The sequence below is a fragment of the Sapajus apella genome, unplaced genomic scaffold (genome assembly GCF_009761245.1).
Source record: "Sapajus apella isolate SASKATOON/1434 unplaced genomic scaffold, GSC_monkey_1.0 scaffold74, whole genome shotgun sequence".
Lineage (NCBI taxonomy): Eukaryota > Metazoa > Chordata > Mammalia > Primates > Cebidae > Sapajus > Sapajus apella.
The window spans coordinates 2866874-2887489 of NW_022437014.1; the positions used below are offsets into that span (position 1 = coordinate 2866874).

The window sequence follows — 20616 nt, forward strand, 5'->3', positions numbered from 1 at the left end:
GCCTCCCAAAGTGCTGGGATTACAGGCTTGAGCCACCGTGCCCGGCCTCAAGTATAATTTTTTTAAAATCCAAATTAAAGCAAACAACATTCCTTCTACTTCCTTCTTCTCTAGGATATTCTGTTGCTCCTTCTGATGTATTCTGCTTTTATTTCCCCCACCATTATTAGACTGATTTTTTCTGGTGAATCTGGTGCTGCCTCTGTCTTTACAAAAAGCAATTCTGTTGGGAGGCCGAGGCGGGTGGATCACTAGGTCAAGAGATTGAGACCATCCTGGTCAACATGGTGAAACCCCGTCTCTACTAAAAATACAAAAAATTAGCTGGGCATGGTGGCGCGTGCCTGTAATCCCAGCTACTCAGGAGGCTGAGGCAGGAGAATTGCCTGAACCCAGGAGGCGGAGGTTGCGGTGAGCCGAGATCGCGCCATTGCACTCCAGCCTGGGTAACGAGCGAAACTCCGTCTCAAAACAAAACAAAAACAAAACAAAACAAAAAAAGCAATTCTGTTGTCTTCCTAGCTCAAAAAGCATGAAGGGTTTTAGGAAAAATCAGTAATACACAATGGGGGAATTAGTGTTGGAGAACTTTTTAAAGGACAGCACAGTTTCAACAGAAATTCAATTTAAATTCATTTTCTAGGGAGTCTAAATTTATATGGTATGAAACTGCTGATTCAGGAATAATTCAGTACGTTCCTTAAACATAAACATTAAATTATCTTCAGTGAAGTATCCATAGTGAACTAATGAACAGTTCACCGTAATCAGTTATATCTTAAGAGATTTTCAGTAAGAAAAGCTCACAAACTTTTCTTCTCATCCATAAATTTAATATTTCACTCTTGAAAATTTTAGTTATTTATACTTTTTAAAAATACCTCTGGCCATGCGCGGTGGCTCACACCTGTAATCCCAGAACTTTGGGAGGACGAGGCGGGAGGATCACGAGGTCAGGAAATCGAGACCATTCTGGCCAACATGGTGAAACCCCATCTCTACTAAAAATACAAAAACTTCAGCTGGGCATGGTAGTGTGTGCCTGTAATCCCAGCTACTGGGGAGGCTGAGGCAGGAGAATTGTTTGAACCAGGGAGTCAAAGGTTACAGGGAGCTGAGATCACACCATTGCACTCCATCCTGGTGACAGGAGACTCCATCTCAAAAAATAAATAAAAATAAAAATACTTCCACATGCTGGCATGCACCTGTAGTTCCAGCTACTCGGGGCTAAGGCAAGAAGATTGCTTGAGCCCAGGAGGCTGAGGTTTCAGTGAGCTGTGATCATGCCACTACATTCCAGCTTGGGTGACAGAGCAAGATCATGTCTCATTAAAAATGAAAATAAAATTTTAAAAATCTTATTTTTACTTAAGTCAGAGGCATGTAAAGGTACTTAACAATCTGCAAAACAACACAAAATGGAGGTGTTAAACTGCTCAGTTACTATATTTTACTAAACAGATTTGATTTCTGAATACTTGGGCATGTTAATTCTGCAGATGTTGAACAACTAATAACTAGTGGCTGTGACATATAGATGACACATTAATAAAGCAGTATTTGTCACTTTAGAAGATGTATTAATTGGGAGAATTAAACTATACCATCTAAAGATCAAAATGTACAAATATGTCAAAGAAAACCAAGATCTTTATGAGCCTTGATTTAGGAGTCAGGACATCTGTGTTTTGATCCTATTCAATTTCCTGTGTGTGTTCCAGGACAGTCAACTTTAATCTCTAAAGCTTGACTTTGTTGTCTATGAAATTAAGTTACTGAACTAAATCTCTAAGATTTCTCTTAGTCCAGGAGACATCACGACAGCCTTTCAGTTACCTTCTCCTAGTGGAGTCTTATAGATAGAGCTTAGTGTTTCACCAGGAATTTTACCTGAGCCATGTTGTTCAGGGTTTTTATTGGAGGTCAGTCATATAGCCATGGAGCATCCACATAGCTAACTTTACTCCTTCCCCAGACTCTCCAAAGGTCAAACTGAAACTATGAGGCCCAAGGCTGCACCATAACTCACATTGTTAGCATAAACTATTTGGAATGGCCCAAGGCCATAGATAAAGAAAGACACTCTTATCAGGCAGACTATTCTACATGTGTACCCTTTGTTTAACTTCCATTTATAAGAGAGACCATCAATATTTGACTTTCTGTTTCTGAGTTATTTCACTTAGGATAATGGCCTCCAATTCCATCCATGTTGCTGCAAATGACAGAATTTCATACTTTTTATAGCTCAGTAGTATTCCATGGTTCATATATACCACATTTTAATCTAATCATCCATTGATAGAAACTTAGGTGGATTCTGTATCTTTGCTCTTATGCTTAGTGCCGTGATAAACATAGGAGTGAAAGTGTCTTTTTGATAAAAGAATTTCTTTCCCTTTGGGCGTATACCCAATAATGGGATTGCTGAATGGAATTATAGTTTCATTTTTAGTTCTTTGAGAAATCTTATTGTTTTCCATAAAATTGTACTGAAAGAGATGGAGAGCAATGTAATAATAGTGGAGGACATCACCCCACTTGCGTCACTAGACACATCATAGAGGCGGAAAATCAACAAAGAAACTCTGGACTTAAATTGGACTCCAGACCAAATTAACCTAATAGACATTTACAGAACATTCTACTGTACAACCACAGAATACACATTATTCTTATCTGCACATGGAACATTCTCAAAAATTGACCATATGCTAGGCTACAAGGTGAGTCTCAGTAAGTTTTTAAAAATGGAAATCATATTAAGCATCTTCTCAGACCACAGTAAAATTAAAATAGAATTCAGTACTAATAGGAACTCTAAATACTATGCAAATAGGTTGGGTGTGGTGGCTCACACCTGTAACCCCAGCACTTTGGGAGGCTGAGACAGGCAGATCACTTGAGGTCAGGAGTTCGAGACCTGACCAACATGGTGAAACCCCATCACTACTAAATATACAAAAATTAGCCAGCATGATGGCGCACACCGGTAGTCCCAGCTACTCCACTTGGGAGGCTGAAGTAGGAGAATTGCTTGAACCTGGACGGTGGAGGTTGCGGTGAGCCAAGTTTGCGCCACTGCATGCCAGCCTGGGTAACAGAGTGAGATTCCATCTCAAAAATAAATAAATAAATAAATACATATATACATACATGGAAATTAAACATCTGATCCTGAATGATCTTTGGGTAAACAGTGAAATCAAGGCAAAAATCAAAATATTTTTTGAGATGAGTGAAAATGGAGATACAACATACTAAAACCTGTGGGATACAGCAAAATCAGTGCTAAAAGGGAAGTTTATAGTGTTAAATGCCTATGTTAAAAAGACATTTCAAATTAGCAGCATAATGTCACACCTCAAGGAACCAGAAAAACAAGAACAAACAAAACCCAAAGGTAATAGAAAAAAGAACAGAACTGAATGAAATTGAGACCGGATATATACACACACACAGGATCAATGAAATGAAAAGTTGATTCTTGGCAAAGATAAACAAAAATTGGTAGTCCAACAAAAAAAAAAAAAAAAAAGAGGACTCAACAATCAGAAACCATATATAAAGATCTGCTTTTATCTTTAACATCAGATAAATTTAAGGACACAGTGGCTCATGCATGTAATCCAACACTTTGGGAGGCTGAGGCAGGCAGATCGCTTGAACCCAGGAGTTTTGAGACCAGCCTGGGCAACAGCAAAACACTGTCTCTACCAAAAAAAAAAAAGAAAGAAAGAAAGCTGGGCATGGTGGCATGTGCCTGTAAGTCCCAGCTACTGAGACTGAGGTGGGAGGATCACTTAAGCCTGGGAGGCGGAGGTTGCAGTGAGCTGAGATCATGCCACTGCACTCAGCCTGGGTGACAGAGTGAGACCCTGTCTCAAAAAAAAAAAAAAAAGCAATAAAGGTAACATTACAACTGATACCACAGAAATACAAAGATTATCAGAGACTACTATGAGCATCTCTATACCATTCTAATTTTTAATTATTTATATGTGACTTGTTTTTTCCTTTCTGAAAATAATAGGATATTCTTTGATTCTAGTTTCTGAAATTTCACAGTGATGTATATTCAAATGGGTGTGTTTTCTATCCATTTTGCTGGGTATTGAACAAGTCCCTTCAACTTTTTAACATGTATTTTTTAGTTTAGGGAGACATTCTTGTATTTTTAACTCGATTTTCCCCCTTTCTTTGTTTCTTTTTCTGGGGCTCTTAACATTTGGATGTTAGACCTTTTAAATGGATCCTTTTCTTTTCTCTCCTATTTTGCATCTGTCTTTTTCCTCTGCTTTTTGGGGAAGTTTCCCAATTTCCAGCCCTACTTTTGGCTTTTTAAAATTTCTACTAGCATGTGTAATTCCCTTCCATAAGCTCATTTTTATTTGAATTTTTTATTAGCAGCATCGTGTTTTTGTTTTATAAGCTCAATATCTTTTCTACTCTCCTTGAGTTTATTAAGGATAGTTTTCTTGTTTTAGTTTTTAAATCCATATTTTGATTTTTATTTGTTTGGTTTCATCTTTTATTAAAGACTCTTGAGCTATCTGGTTATCCTTGGCTATCTGCTGATAATTAAGAGCGGAGGCTGGGCTCGGTGGCTCACAGCTGTAATCCCAACACTTTGGGAGGCTGAGGTGGGTGGATCACCTGAGATCAGGAGTTCAAGACCAGCGTGGCAAAACCTTGTCTCTACTAAAAATACAAAAATTAGCCAGGTGTGGTGGCACGTGCCTTTAGTCCAGCTACTCAGGAGGCTGAAGCAAATCACCTGAACCCAAGAGGCAGAGGTTGCAGTCAGCCGAGATCGTGCCACTGCACTCTAGCCTGGGCAACAGAGTGAGACTCTGTTCCCCCACAAAAAAAAAGAGTGGAAATTCCGAGCTTGTACACTTTGAGCTTCACTGTAGGGTGATCTGGCTGAACCATTTTTTACAGAATCGCTGTTGCTAGTATGTTTAGATCTTTCTTCTTGGGCTGCTAAGATTCCTCAGCGGGGAAAAAATAATCTTTCAAAGAGTAAAGGGCCACTCCAGCATTTGAGAACCTAGTTGGGGAAGAGTGTTGGGGTGGGGGAGAATCCCTGTGCTTGGTGCATACCAGTCATCTCCGTTTTCAGTATGGTGCCAAACTATCAACTGTGCCTGGCATTTAACTTTCATACTTTAGGCCAAAGGCTTTTTGATGGCCTCTCCAGAGAATAAATACCCAGATATTTGTCAGGATGAAGAAGAGGCATTTGCCCAGGCTATGGACTAGGGAGAAAGAGATTTAACTCCTCTTAAACAGCTTTTACCTACCCCTATTTTAGCGACCCCCACTTCTCAGTTCTCTCTGATTGGTACCTGATTCTCCTTGTACCTTTTGAAGATTCCAAAATCAGGTTGTTCTCAACCCTTCTCACTACTAGCTTGGGATTCATCTTTCTTGGGTAATCATACGTTGTGTTAGGTGTCCCTAAGGCCACCTTCAGCCTTAATGATTTGTTAGGATTCACAATTGGTAAACTCATGGTTACAGTTTATCACAGTGAAAGGACATAGAGTAAAATGAGAGGGAAAAGACACATAGAGTAAAGTCTGGAATAAACTAGACACAAACTTCCAAGAGTCCTCTCCTAGTGGAGTTACACAGGATGTGCTTAATTCATTCAGCAGTGAGGTATAACAGTACATATGAAATGGTGTATATTACAGAAGATCATTTGAAACTCAGTGCCCAAGATTTTTTATTGGGAGCTGGTCATGTAAGAACCCTTTACCTAACAAATACCAAATTTCAAGATTCCAAGAAAGAAAACCAGGTACTCAGTATATTATTTGCTTAAAAGCTTTAGGTGAAGTGAAACACAACTTGTTGAAGGAATGGTAGGAATCCTCCTGAAAGCCAAATTTCCAAATGCAGCCACAGGCCAACTTTATAAGCACTCTTTCTAAGGATAGCAGTCTCGAGCCTGCCACGTAAACTTTTTTCTGCACATACACCCATCTGCTTTCTAGCTTCCAGCTTTTGTTATTGCAGTCTTTTTTATTCTACTCAAATTTATGGGCTTACATGTTTCATGAAAATCCCTATCCTATTATTTTAGTAGAATTTCAAGTTGGAACAAAATTAGATATGGATGTTCAATATTTATTTGAATAATCAAATTTAACTGAATTATCAAAATTCATTTGATTGTAAATTTAACCTTTCTAATTTTTAAGTAGCTTAGAAGAAATCAGACTAAGCAGAGAAGAGACTAAAAGAAAATTTTTTTTAAGCATTAGGGTATTAAGACCCTAAAAGAGACGCAAGAAGATACTGAATTCTAGAAACAAGAATAGGCTGCTGTAAATATATATATATTTTTAGTAGATATATTTACTAAACATATATAATATTTAATATTTTTACTTTTAATATTTGACATTTAAACTTATATTTATTATATTTATATTAAATAGATATAAATATATTTTAGTAGACAAAATGTATATATATGTGTATATATATACACGTGTGTGTGTATATACATATATATATATATATATATATTTTTTTTTTTTTTTTTTTGTGGTAGATAAAAGTTACTGAACAGGCATGATGGCTCATGCCTGTAATCCCAGCACTTTGGGAGGCCAAGGCAGGTGGATCACCTGAGGTCAGGAGTTTGAGCCTGGCCAACATGGCAAAACCCTGTCTACACCAAAAAGTACAAAAAAAAATTAGCTAGATGTGGTGGCAGGCGCCTGTAATCCCAGCTATACTCAGAAGGCTGAGGCAGGAGAACCGTTTAAAACTGGGAGGCGGAGGTTGCAGTGAGCCGAGATTGCACCATTGCACTCCAGCCTGGACAACCCAAGCGAGACTCCTTCTCAAAAAATAAAAAGTTCCTAACAACATGATAAGCATTGAAAGTGAACATCTGGCCAAGCATGGTAGCTCATACTTTTGTAATCTTAGCAATTTGGGAGGCCGAGGCGGGCAGATCACCTGCGGTCAGGAGTTCAAGACCAGGCTGACCAACATGGTGAGACCCCTTTTCTACTAAAAATAAAGAAAAAAAAACTAGGCAGGTGTGGTGACGCACACCTGTAATTCCAGCCACTTGGGAGGCTGAGGCAGGAGAATCACTTGAACCCAGGAGACAGGTTACAGTGAGCTGAGATCGCACCACTGCACTCCAGCCTGAGCAACAGTGAGATTCAGTCTCAAAGGAAAAAAAAAAAGAGTGAACATCTGAGGAAGAGTACATTTATTCATTTTATGGCTAAAGTAGCTAAATGCTTCATGTTTTAAATGTAGGCAGTAGCAGTGGTAAGCTTGGGAATGGTGCACTACTTTCTATAGGAACTGAAGCAATTGATACGGAAATTGGATAACTGCTTCTGTGAAAATTATCTACTTAGTTGGATATGTGTGCCTAACTCTTCACTTCAGATTAAATTTATCACAATTCATTTTTGCATCAGTTTCAAATTGTATATTAGGTATACTGCCCAGTAAAGTTTTTATTTCAGAGCAACAAAAGAGGGAAAATTAATAGACAAAAATAAATTGCATAGAAAAGCATCTGTTTTATAAGTATTCATTACCTACTGTCTTCAAAGCAACATGGACTACATGTCATGGGTGAAAATAAACGATACACAGCTCCAGTGTAACCCTCCTTAGTCTGCTTAGTCTTCAGGCTGCTGTAATAAAATATCATAAACTGCATAGTTTATAAACAACAGAAATTTCTTTCTTTTTTTTTTTTTTTTTGAGACGGAGTTTCACTCATGTTACCCAGGTTGGAGTGCAATGGCACGATCTCGGCTCACCGCAACCTCCGCCTCCTGGGTTCAGGCAATTCTCCTGCCTCAGCCTCCTGAGTAGCTGGGATTACAGGCACGCACCACCATGCCCAGCTAATTTTTTGTATTTTTGGTAGAGACGGGGTTTCACCATGTTGACCAGGATGGTCTCGATCTCTTGACCTCGTGATCCACCCGCCTCGGCCTCCCAAAGTGCTGGGATTACAGGCTTGAGCCACCGCACCCGGCCAGAAATTTATTTCTTATCACTCTGGAGGCTGGGAAGTTTCAGGTCAAGGTGCCAATAGATTCAGTGTCTGATAAGGACCCACTTTCTGGTTCACAGACCGTGCCTTCCCACTACGTCCTCACATGTTGTAAAAGGCGAGGAATCTCTGGGATCTCTCTTACAATGATATTAATCCCATTAATGAGGACTGTATCCTCATGACCTAGCAGTTCCCAAAGGCTCTACCTCCTAATACTGTCATATTAGGGGTTAGTATTTCAACATGAATTTTCAGGGGACATAACATTTCATATCATTGCACATTCCACAAATCTTGGGATATTTGTATTAATATTACAAAAGATAATCACAAAATATATTTGCAGTACTCTTATATTCCCTTTATTTGAAGAACTAAAAAAGGAGACATATAAGTCTGCATTTTAAAATGGAAATATCTGGCTGGGCACGGTGGCTTACGCCTGTAATCCCAGCACTTTGGGAGGCAGAGGCGGGCAGATCACCTGAGGTAAGGAGTTTGAGAGCAGCCTAGCCAACATGGCAAAACCTGGTCTCTAGTACAAATACAAAAATTAGCTGGGTGTAGTGGTCTGCACCTGTAATCCCAGCGACTTGGGAGGCTGAGGTGGGAGAATGACTTGAACCCAGGAAGTGGATGTTGCAGTGTGCTGAGATCATGCCATTGCACTGCAGCCTGGGCAACAGAGTAAGACTCTGTCTCCAATAATAATAATAATAAATAATAAAATGAGAAAATCACTTCAAACCACTTGTATATAGGTTAAATATTACAAAATAAAATTGAGTATGCTAGTAAAAACATTATTTTAAATCTTCAAAAATTTTAAAATCCTAAATTAATATTTTCTAAATAAGGATCTGCTAGTCTGTTTAGGGGATAAAAGTAGATTATATGACAGAAAATATTTGATATCTATTAACCCTTAAAATTCTTTATACTTTCATATGAAGAATAATATTCATTTATAAATCACCCATTTATCCAGTTTTTCTGGTATTAAGAAAGATCTGGAAAGATATGGCCCATCAAACATAATTTGACATTGATAAGTCATTTAGATACATTATTTACCATTCTTACCTTCAAAAAAACTATGTAAAGCCTGTGTTTATTGTTTTATAAATTATTTCACTATCTTAACAAATGATGTATAATTGCTTGATTTTTTTTCATATTACTAATTTTTTTAACTCATGATCATGTCCTGTTAGCTATATTCTATAATATGCTTGGAATCTATTAAGAGCAGATCATTGTGTTTAAGCCTACTATAATCTAAATGTGATTTAAGCACCTGGTTATCCTTATATAATGCATTGGAACATGTTCTGCAAATCTGAGATGGTAGCTGACCTTTATTTTTTTTCTCATCCAGCTCAACTCCCTCTCATACCCATTATCTCATGACCTGTAATTTTATAGATTATTGCTCTCATCCTGTCCTGATTCTTCATGTGATCCTTTTAGATGCCGTCACTAAAATCTAGCTTTTCTCAGATGACATTTCATGCCTTTTGTAGGAAAAATGATCAGCCTACTTTATACTTCCTAATACTACTTACTAATATTATACCATTATCATCTCTGAAATCTGTGCCATCTGATTAGGTCATCATTGGCTGTAATAATAACTTCCATCTTCCTGGATGAATCAGCACTTTCTTCCTTCTTGCCTGGTCTCCTGTGATACATGATCTTTCTCAAAGCCCTTATTGATAACCCATCTAATGTCTCAATTCAGGGGTTTCTCACAGCTCTAAAACCCTCCGTTTCTATTTGAGCCACCCAGTAGCATGACCACACTGGATCAGCTCTTAAAATCTGAGCTATTTTTTCTGACCAATGTCTTCTCTTTTCTCTTATATATATTGAATTTATTCTTTTATCTGTGTTTTACCCTCATCCTAACTTTTAGTCACTTTATCTCTTCTGTTCTTCCCACTCCATTCTAGTATTCCTCATCCCTTAACTTTTTGCTGTGCCAGACTTGTTCATTCACCAGAGTAAGCTCTTCCTCTACAATAGTTCCCAAATTTTCCAATTCTAAATTACTTCTTGAAAAAATGCATCCTAGTTATTTGAACTTTTTATAATGTGTCAACCTAAAATAACAGAGATTCTTCAAAGACAGTACGTTTATTCAGGAATGAGGAACATGATTATAATCCAGGTTATATGTACTAAGCTGGATCACGCACATATTTGGGAAGATCGAGGCAAGGGGAAACTTTTAAAGGCAAAATTCAAAAGATGGCATAGTTGTTTTGAAATGGTTAACGCTCACCACAAGGATTAATAACAAGGGTGGTGTCATCCGAGGCTGAATAGGCAGTTGCTGGATAGATGTCCTCACAGAAGTATTCTTTGTATAAGGTTACAGTGACTTTTGTGTAAGATTGTGGTCTTCAGAGAATCCCTGTAATCATTTTTAATATAGAAATGTGTATAAGATTCCTCCTTTATGACCTCCTGACTCCCTTTTCTTTGGATTTGGCATAAGTGACTCCACTTTGATTCTGACAACTTTGGCAGGATCTCGCTCTGCTGCCCAGGCTGGAGTGTAGTGGTGTGATTATAACTCACTGCAGCCTCAAACTCCTGGGCTGAAGACATCTTCTGCCTCAGCCTTCTGAGTAGCTAGGACTGTAAGTGTGGTTATAGTTCTATTTATGTATGTGTGTATGTATGTATGTATGTATTGCAGAGACAGAGCCTTGCTGTGCTGACCCGGTTGGTCTCAAACTACTGGCCTCAAGCAATCCTCTTTCCTCACCCTCCCAAAGTGCTGAGATTTCAGGCATGAGCCCCTGGACCTGGCCCATTTTTTTTCTATTAGATTGTTTCCATTTTAAAATCAGGAAACCTTACTAATTATATCTACTATCAACTGCTTAACTTTAACTGGACCTTGCTGTTTCTCAGTATATTCTTTTATAACCTTTCTATTCATGTGTTCCAAATGTTTTTCATATTCCAGTGCTTAAATCTAACATTTTTCACAGGAGGTGACCTTGCCTCCTGCTTTCCTAGAAAAAAAAATAGAATCCTTCTGCCAAATTCTCTCATCCTTCTTCTCTATATCAAAATATCAGAATCCATACTATATCCACATTTTTTATTTTAATAAAGAGCTGGTTTGTAAATTATTTTAGATTTTCTGTGCAGACCTCCAAGTTTTTCTTTAATTTTCTTTTCTTCTGTCTTGACTCAAAAGTGTTTTCTTTTTCAGGACTAACATGCCTCTTCTGTCTAGACCCTTCCTAACAATTGAACTAACTTTCAATCAGTCTCTCTCTCTCTCTCTCTTTCTCTCGCTCTCTCTCTCTCTCTTCCTTTCTCTCTTTCTCTCGTTGCCTCTTCACTCTCCATCTTCTGCTTCACCCTCTATTTAGTCAATTTCTCACCAACAGATTGCTAAATCATCAACCACGAAGAGTCTTTTACTCTAGTTGAAATTTAACAGATTGGCCTGCTATTGTTTTATGTACATATACTGACAGAAAACTCAAGACCCAGGCCAGGAGCAGTGGCTCACACCTGTAATCCCAGCACTTTGTGAGGCCAAAGAGGGTGGATCACTTGAGATCAAGAGTTTGAGACCATCTTGGCCAACATGGTGAAACCCCATCTCTTACTAAAAATACAAAAATTAGCTGGGCATGGTGGTGGGAACCTGCAATTCCAGCTACTCAAGAGGCTGAGCACAAGAATCACTTGAACCTGGGAGGCAGAGGTTGCAGTGAGCTGAGATCGTGCCACTGCACTCCAGCCTGGGTGATAGAGGGAGACTCAGTCTCCAAAAAAAAAAAACCAAGAAAACACACACCCATGAGTCAGAGGAAAAGACCGTTTATCACTCATGGTGATAAAAGCAAAAGCAGCAACAAAACGATGTCTTCTTGCTGTGGGTCTCCAAGCCCTCAAATTCATAGGGAAGCACTGTGAGAGGACAGATGTTACCTGCACATGCAGTGGGGAATGCTACAGGAGAGAAACCCTGAAATTTAAAAAAAAAAAAAAAAAAAAAAAACAGATATAGACATTTACTCTGGATTGTAAGCAAATCTTCACCGAGAGAGAGGGAGACTTTACTATCATGGAATGTCTTCAGGGAGGGCAATGTTCTCTATCTTTATTAGGAATATTCCTTCTGACTTTAAGGCAAACACTCTGTTGTATTCAAGGATGTTTGTCATGCAAACCCCTTTGCTCAGAATCAGAAGATCTAGACCATGCAAAAACATGAGATGTTCATAGAGAATTATCTTCCAACACAGATTTCCCAGGTTTCTCTTAGCTTCAAATATCTCTCAGTCTATACTCACTGCCTTTGTTGTCTTACTTCCTATCAACTTCTTGCACGTCTGCTCTGTCATTCTGCTGAAAACTATTCTCTGCAAGGTACCAGTGACATACCATTCACTCAGTTAAATGGTCTTTTCTTAATCATTTCTGACTTTTTGTAGAATTTAATAGTGGCTCTACTTTCTTCCTTTTAACTCTAAAGTACTCTGCTGTTTTCTATGACTAGTCGGATTCTTATGTTTCTCCCCTCTGCCCATCTCCTTTTTCTTTACTCTTATGCTCATTCTGTCTATTAAATGTGAACATATCACAGGTTGACTCACATTCTACATTTGTTCCCTCAAATGTATTCTGCGTTTCAGCTGTCACCTCTGTAGGTGACTGTAAGTTCCTTCTTATATTGCAAAACTCACCTATTGTCTTTATTTCTGCCTAGATGTAATAAACTTTATATATAACAATATATTTCATGACCTGGCTTTTAAATTTTTTGTGAGGCCCTCATTCAATCAGTTGTTTAGATTCAAAACCTAAGAATATAGTTGAGGTAGTTCACTCAAATTCAACAGTCTTTTAACTGGAATTGTTTGCCCCACTTTTAAAGCATTTTCTACACTGTCACTTAAGAAATCATTCAAACATAGAATCATATTACAGAGTTTGTAGCCAGCCTAATTCTTCAGCATTTTATACAAAGCCTCCATGATTTGATGACTGCTTGCCTCCAGCTTTAACTTCTGCTGTTTCCCACACTCTGCCACACCACACTACCATGCGAAAGTACTTTCTTTGACCTGAATTCACTGCACATTTATTCAAACACTCTCTGAAAACCTACTGTGAACCAGGCATTATGGGAGGCACTAGGGCTATATATCTGAGTAAGTTATGGCCTTTCTTAAGAGATAAATATGTAAATAAGAGTGTGATTAATAATGCAAGAATAAAAAGGTTTTCTCTCTCCCTAAGACACTTAACCTAACAATATAAAGAATGACATTCTAGGCTGGGCGCATGCCTGTAATCCCAGCACTTTGGGAGGCTGAGGCGGATGGATCACCTGAGGTCAGCAGTTTGAGACCAGTCTGACTAACATGGAGAAACCTCATCTCTACTAAAAATACAAAAATATCCAGGTGTAATCCCAGCTACTCGGGAGGCTGAGGCAGGAGAATCGCTTGAACCCGGGAAGTGGAGGTTGCAGTGAGCTGAGATTGTGCCATTGTATTCCAGCCTGGGCAGCAAGAGCGAAACTCAATCTCAAAGAAGAAGAAAAAAGAATGACATTCTAGTAATATCTGGAAAGATGAGCTGGAATTTGTTATCTGGCCACAAAAACATAGTCTAAGCAAAGTAAAAATATGTACAAAGGCACAGAGATAGGAAATTGAACCACTTACTTGAAGAGTTGTAAATAATTCATAATAACCAGGCCAGATGCAGTGGCTCGTGCCTATAATCCCAGCACTTTGGGAGGCTGAAGTGGGCAGATCATTTGAGGTCAGGAGTTTGAGACCAGACTGGCCAGTGTGGTAAAACCCCGTCTCCACTAAAAATACAAAAATTAACTGGGGCATGGTGACACATACCTGTAATCCCAGCTACTGGGGACACTGAGGCAGGAGAATCACTTGAACCTTGAGGGCAGATGTTGCAGTGAGCCAAGATCGTGCCAGTGCGCGACAGCCTGGGAAACAGAGTGAGACACCTTCAATAAAAGGTAAAATGAAATAATTCAGAATGACCAAACCGTAAGTTTGAAGGTGGGGCTAAAAGGAAGGATGGGAAGGTGGAGCTAGACAATAAAAGACCTTTTCTGTATTAAAATGTATGGACCTTTTTCTGGAATAGTGTAATCAATCAGATGTACTTTTTTCTTTTTTTGAGACGCAGTCTCACTCTGTCTCTAGGCTGGAGTGCAGTGGCACAATCTCGGCTCACTGCAACCTCAGACTGCCTGGCTCAAGCAATTCTCCTGCCTCAGCCTCCCGAGTAGCTGGTACTAAGGCACACACCACCACGCCCAGCTAATTTTTGTATTTTTAGTAGAGACAAAGTTTCACCATGTTGGCAGGATGGTCTCAAATCTCTTGACCTCGTGATCCGCCTGCCTGGGCCTCCCAAAGTGCGGGGATTACAGGGATGAGCCACTGTGGCTGGCTGGTCAGATCTACTTTTTTAAAAGAAGTTCCGGCCGGGCGCGGTAGCTCACATCTGTAAGGCAGAGGCGGGCAGATCACCAGAGGTCAGAAGTTAGAGACCAGCCCAACCAACATGAAAAAAACCCCTTCTCTATTAAAAATTACAGTGGGAAAACAGTAAATGGTGTAAAAACACTATAGATACCACTTTAACCAATTGATTAAAGTTTTTGTTTTGTTTTGTTTTGTTTCTGAGATGGAGTTTTGCTCTTGTTGCCCAGGCTGGAGTACAACGGCAGAATCTTGGCTCACTGCAACCTCCACCACCCGGGTTCAAGCGATTCTCCTACTTCAGCCTCCCGAGTAGCTAGGATTAACAGGCATGCACCACTACTCCTGGATAATTTTTTTTATTTAGTAGAGACGGGGTTTCTCCATGTTGGCCAGGCTGGTCTCAAACTCCTGACCTCAGGTGATCCACCCACCTTGGCCTCCCAAAGTGCTGGGACTAGAGGCATGAGCCACTGCACCCAGCCCAATTGAGTAAAGTTAACATCATAGTAATGGAACAAATCAACATCATGAACCTCCTGATATAATGCATTGAGGAGAATGCAACATCATCACTTCTGTGGTAATCCTACCAAAATGTGTAACCTAAATCTAATCATAAGGAAACACTATAAGATCACTTGTCTGTACTCTTGAAAACTGTGAATATAATGAAAGACAAAGAAGTGAAGATTAAAAGAAACTAAATACACATTAAATCTGTACATAATGCATAATTCTGGATATTATTTCCACAAAGGAGTTTATTGGAATGATTGGAAAAATATGAATAAGGTCTGCAAATTACATGATAGTATACATACTCAGTTTTATTTCTGTAATCATACTGTGGTTATGTAGGAGAATTTTCATTTTTAAAGAAGTATACATTGACTTACTTAGGGCAAAGGAGTAGCATACAACTTGCTCTCAAATGATTTTTTGAAAAATCACATATAGAACAGTGATGTTCACAGCAACAGCATTTACAATAGCCAAAAGTAGGGTCTACCTAAGTGTTCATTGGTGGATGAATGGATAAACAAAATATGGTGTATACATGCAATGGACTATTATTCAGCCTTAAAAAAGAAGGACATTCTGACATAATGCTACCTGGAAGACATACTAAATGAAAGTCACCAAAGGACAAATATTGTATGAACCTACTTATATGAGTTACATATAGTAGTCAAATTCATAAGGACAGAAAGTATAGTTATGGTTGCCAGAGCCTGGAGGAGGAGGGAATGGGGAGTTATTGTTTAATGAATTGGTATAGAGTTTGATTGTGGGAAGATGAAAAGGTTCTGTAGATGGATAAAGGTGATGGTTGTACAACAATGTGAATGTACTTGCCACTGAACCATACACTAAACAATGGTAAAATGGTAAGTTTTAGGTTCTATTTTGCCACAGTTTTGAAAATTAAAAATAAATCGTGTGTGGAGGGGGAATTTTAAAAAGTAGTCAAATGAACAGTTACCATCTGAAGAGGTGGATAGAATTAAGAATGAAGTTAGAGGAATCAATTAAAAGGCTGTTGTAATAATCCACTGTGATGGTGCAGATGGTGAAAATGGATGCATCTAAGACTTAATATAAGTAGTATTAGAGACTGATAGTATACTATTTTAGACTTTTTCATCACATCCAGCTTCTGGTAGATGGTAGTACTGTTACCAAAACACAGTCAGGGACCACATAACAGTATTTCAGTCAGTGACTCACCACACATACAACAATGGTCCCGTAAGATTATAATGAAGCTGAAAAATTCCTATAACCTAGTGACGTAGCCATTGTGACATCACAACGCAATGCATTACTCACATGTTTACGGTGAAGCTAGTGTAAACAAAGGTGTGCTGCCAGTGGTATAAAAGTATAGCACATACAGTTATGTACAGTATATAATTCTGGATAATAAATGATTATGTTACTGGTTTATATATTTATTGTTATTTTAGAATGCATTTCTACTTATTAAAAAAAAGTTAACTGAAATATAGCCTCACATAGGTCCTTCAGGAAGTATTCCAGAAGAAGACATTGTTATCATAGGCAGTGACAGCTTCAAGCATGTTGTTGCCTCTGAACACCTTGCAGTGGCACAATATGTGGAGTTAGAAGACAGTGATGGATGATCCTCACCCTATGTAGGCCTAGGCTAATATGTGTGTTTATTGTCTTAGATTTCAAGAAAAGTTCAAAAGTAAAAAATGAAAACATTTTACAATAGGAAAAAAAGCTTCTTGAATAAGGATATGAAGAAAGAATTTCTTCATATTTGAAAAAGTTAAAAAGTGTGTAAAGTTAAAAAGCTACAGTAAGCTAAGGTTAATTTAGTTTGTTTTTTTTTTAATAAATGTAGTGTAACATAAATGTATGTTTTTAAAGTCTACAGTGGCATACAGTAATGTCCTAGGACTTCACATTCACTCACCATTCACTCATTGACTCACCCAGAGCAACTTCCAGCCCTGTAAGCTGCATTCATATTAAGTGCCCTATACAGGTGCGCCATTTTTTATTTTTAATACCATGTTTTTACTGTATATTTTCTATGTTTAGATACACAAATACTTACCATCATGTTATACTTGCACATAGCATTTGGTACAGCAGTAACATGCTGTACAGGTTTGTAGCCTAGGAGTATAGACTATCTACCATATGGTCTAGGTATATAGTAGGCTATACCATCTAGGTTTATGTATGTATACTCTGTAATGTTTGCACACTGACAAATTGTGCATTTGTAACAATGCATTTCTCAGAACGTATCTCTGTCATTAAGCAACACATGGCTATACAGTAGTTATGAGTAGATGCCCAGACATCTACAGTCTTTGCCTGATGATTCACCTGCCTAATACAAATTTACTCTTCATAAGTTGGCTCACATGTTATGAGAAGTCCTCCCCGAGGCTCTGAACAGTTATTCTCTTTACCACATACCCTTTCTTAGAGTGAATCAGTCTTTTTCTCTTCCTAGATTTTGTGATAGCATATTTTGCATTCATATAACAATGTATCAAAATAGATGGTTTATCTGGTCTTCCATATTCTGAGCTCCTAGAGAGCAGAAACCATGGTCATGATTATGAATCCATGCCACTTTTCATAGAGTGTGGTGTATGACAGGTACTTGGCAAATGTTTGAATGAATTCAGTATGTTACCATGTATCTACACTATTTTTCTTCATAATGTACTTTCTTCTTTCTTTCCAGGTCCCCAAAGTTTATACCCTACTTTAATAGTCCTGTAACTGGTCTTTCTACTTTTATTTTGTAGTTCTCTGTAGCAGACTGTACATTAATGTCAGATTAGTGGAATTCCATATTTTGGAACAGATGTATAAAAACCTTCACTATCTTCCCATTTTCTAAAGAATAAGTTCAAGCTCACTAGAAGGACTTGAGACCCTTCATACTATGTTCTCAGAATATACCATCTTTATTTCAGATTCTGTTTACTTACCTGCCTAACTTTATTCAACAAGTATCTGAACACCTGCCTTTTGTAAGGCTTTGTTGAAGAAGAAAGTTTACTAAATATGACATAATGCTCATTATCTTTGTGTTCACTTTTGGTACCTCATTTCCCTTTACTACTTCATTTCATATAGAAGAAAATAATCTTTGGAGAACACTCAACCATATTCATATTTAAGCTAGAAGTTCCATTTTAGAATAAAACATGACTAATATAATGAAGTTTAGGATAGGCGGCAAGCCATTCAGCACAGTGTTTGCCTCATAGTAAAAGTTCAATAAATGTTTAAACTGAATTAATTTTGTTTAAATCTTTAAAGATAGAAAGGTAAGTTTATGTTGATAACAAAGAAAGTTACTGGTTTATTGTTTGAAGCCTGTGGAAACCTGTCTTTTAGTCTATGGTAGTTTAACCATTAACATTCGAACTTTGCTTGCTATATATAATTTATAGTTGTAGCACTTTAAAACACAAAATCAGAACATATGTAAGAATTCTACATTACACGTTTTCAAAACTTTCTTTTTACATTCTCTTTATAGGTTATATGTAAAGTCAGATGTGCCACTGAACTTGACAAACACAAGTAAGTTTTATGAGTATTTGAATTTCTATCTAAAAGATCTAAAGTATTAATTCATTAATATGAAGGTTTAGTATCTAAATGATATAATTTTTTTGTATAGTCAACAACTCATGGTAGAAGGGAGTGGTAGTTGAGAGCACCTTCACGGTTTTATAAAAACCAAGTTGTTAGATTGGTTCAAAGAAAGTAAATTGAATAGCCCACATTTCTCTCCCTTCAGCCATACCATACTGCTGACTAATATATTTTGTTTGTTTTGGCTTTTGATTTTTTGCTGCTCTGTCCCTGTCCTGTTTGAAATGTCAGATCTAATTAGGTAGGGTCCCCTTTTGCCAAACTTAGATTATGCTGTTTGGGGTGAGAATGTTCTGTGAAATAAGTAATGTTTCAGTACTGATCAGTCTCAAAAGCAAGAGTGCTAAGCTGTGGAGTCAGGAGATTGAAGTTTCTCACTAACTTGCTGATTGCAACTCATGTACCGTCTCTCTGCTTTAGTTTTCTAAACCCCTCTAATTATCTGGATATATAGGTAATTTCAAGTTCCTTTTTGGGTTTCAAACTATGTAATTGTTTTTATTATTTAATCTGAGAGAACTTTAAAATACAACCTTTTAAAACTAAAATCTTTGTGCTTTGCATTTACACTAAACACTTCAGTTTGCTTGTTACAGAGTGCACATTACCTTCAATTTACCTCATTTAAACCATTTCCAAAGGCAGCTACCTTTATGATTTCCACTTTTGAAGTGACCCAATAGATCAGGAAGCCAGATAAATTTCAGCATCGTATATATTTAATTTGGGAGTACAAATGTGTTTGAACTGGGATTACATTCGTACAGATAGCTGTTACTGCTGCTTGATACAGATAGCAACCTTAACTGAAGAGTTCTTATGAGGTAGCCTAACTCTTCTTAGGGGGAAGAGGTTAAGGATTTCATGTGCAGAGTTGCTCTGTATGCACAGTAAATATGGACCTTTATAAGAACATGAGGTATTGATGAGTGCTTGAAACTCTACATATACGGCCCCTATGTTCTTCTTCAGTCAAGTTAGAAAGCATTGTGTGCTATAATCAGAAGTTCCTGAGGGATATTGCTTAAAACATACTTTCTTTAACTCTTAATTTTTTTTTTAAGGCAATCTTGCTCTCTCACCCAGGCTGCAGTGCAGTGGTGCTATCTTGGCTCACTGCTACCTCCACTTCCTGGGTTCAAGTGATTCTGTGCCTTGGGCTCCTGAGTAGCTGGAACTACAGGCATGTCCCACCACACCCAGCTAATTTTTGTATTGTTAGTAGAGATGGGGTTTCACCATGTTGCCCAGGCTGGTCTCGAACTCCTGGCCTCAAGTGATCTGCCCACTTCTAACTTCCAAAGTTCCGAGATTACAGGTGTGAGCTGCTACGACTGGACTAACTCTTACAATTAACGTTAGGTAATCAATATAAATTTAGATACAGTATATTTTCAGGCACATTATAAAAGCCTGATAATTCTTGGAATGGAAAGGTTAATGAAAATATGTTTAATAATTATAAAAATGAAAAATTCAGGATTACTTGATATAATGTTAAAATAGTCCTATCTCATTCCTGGTAGAGACAACTTAGTTCAAGTCAACATGAGACTATTTCTGAGTAAATGCTTAAAAATCTATGCCATTCTTGGCCGGGTGCGGTGGCTCAAGCCTGTAATCCCAGCACTTTGGGAGGCCGAGGCGGGTGGATCACAAGGTCAAGAGATCGAGACCATCCTGGTCAACATGGTGAAACCCCGTCTCTACTAAAAATACAAAAAATTAGCTGGGCATGGTGGTGCGTGCCTGTAATCCCAGCTACTCAGGAGGCTGAGGCAGGAGAATTGCCTGAACCCAGGAGGCGGAGGTTGCGATGAGCCGAGATTGCGCCATTGCACTCCAGCCTGGGTAACGTGAGTGAAACTCCGTCTCAAAAAAAAAAAAAAAAAAAAAAAA

The 20616-nt window shown here is 38.1% G+C and overlaps 1 protein-coding gene across 1 annotated transcript in view; it reads left to right on the plus strand.

The window, feature by feature from the left end:
* GPR137C (G protein-coupled receptor 137C) overlaps positions 1-20616 on the plus strand; it is an 83577-nt gene that overhangs the window by 21447 nt on the left and 41514 nt on the right. The window contains exon 2 of the mRNA XM_032251076.1: positions 18599-18642. Coding sequence (XP_032106967.1) covers positions 18599-18642 — 44 coding nt within the window. The remainder of the gene's footprint in view (positions 1-18598; positions 18643-20616) is intronic.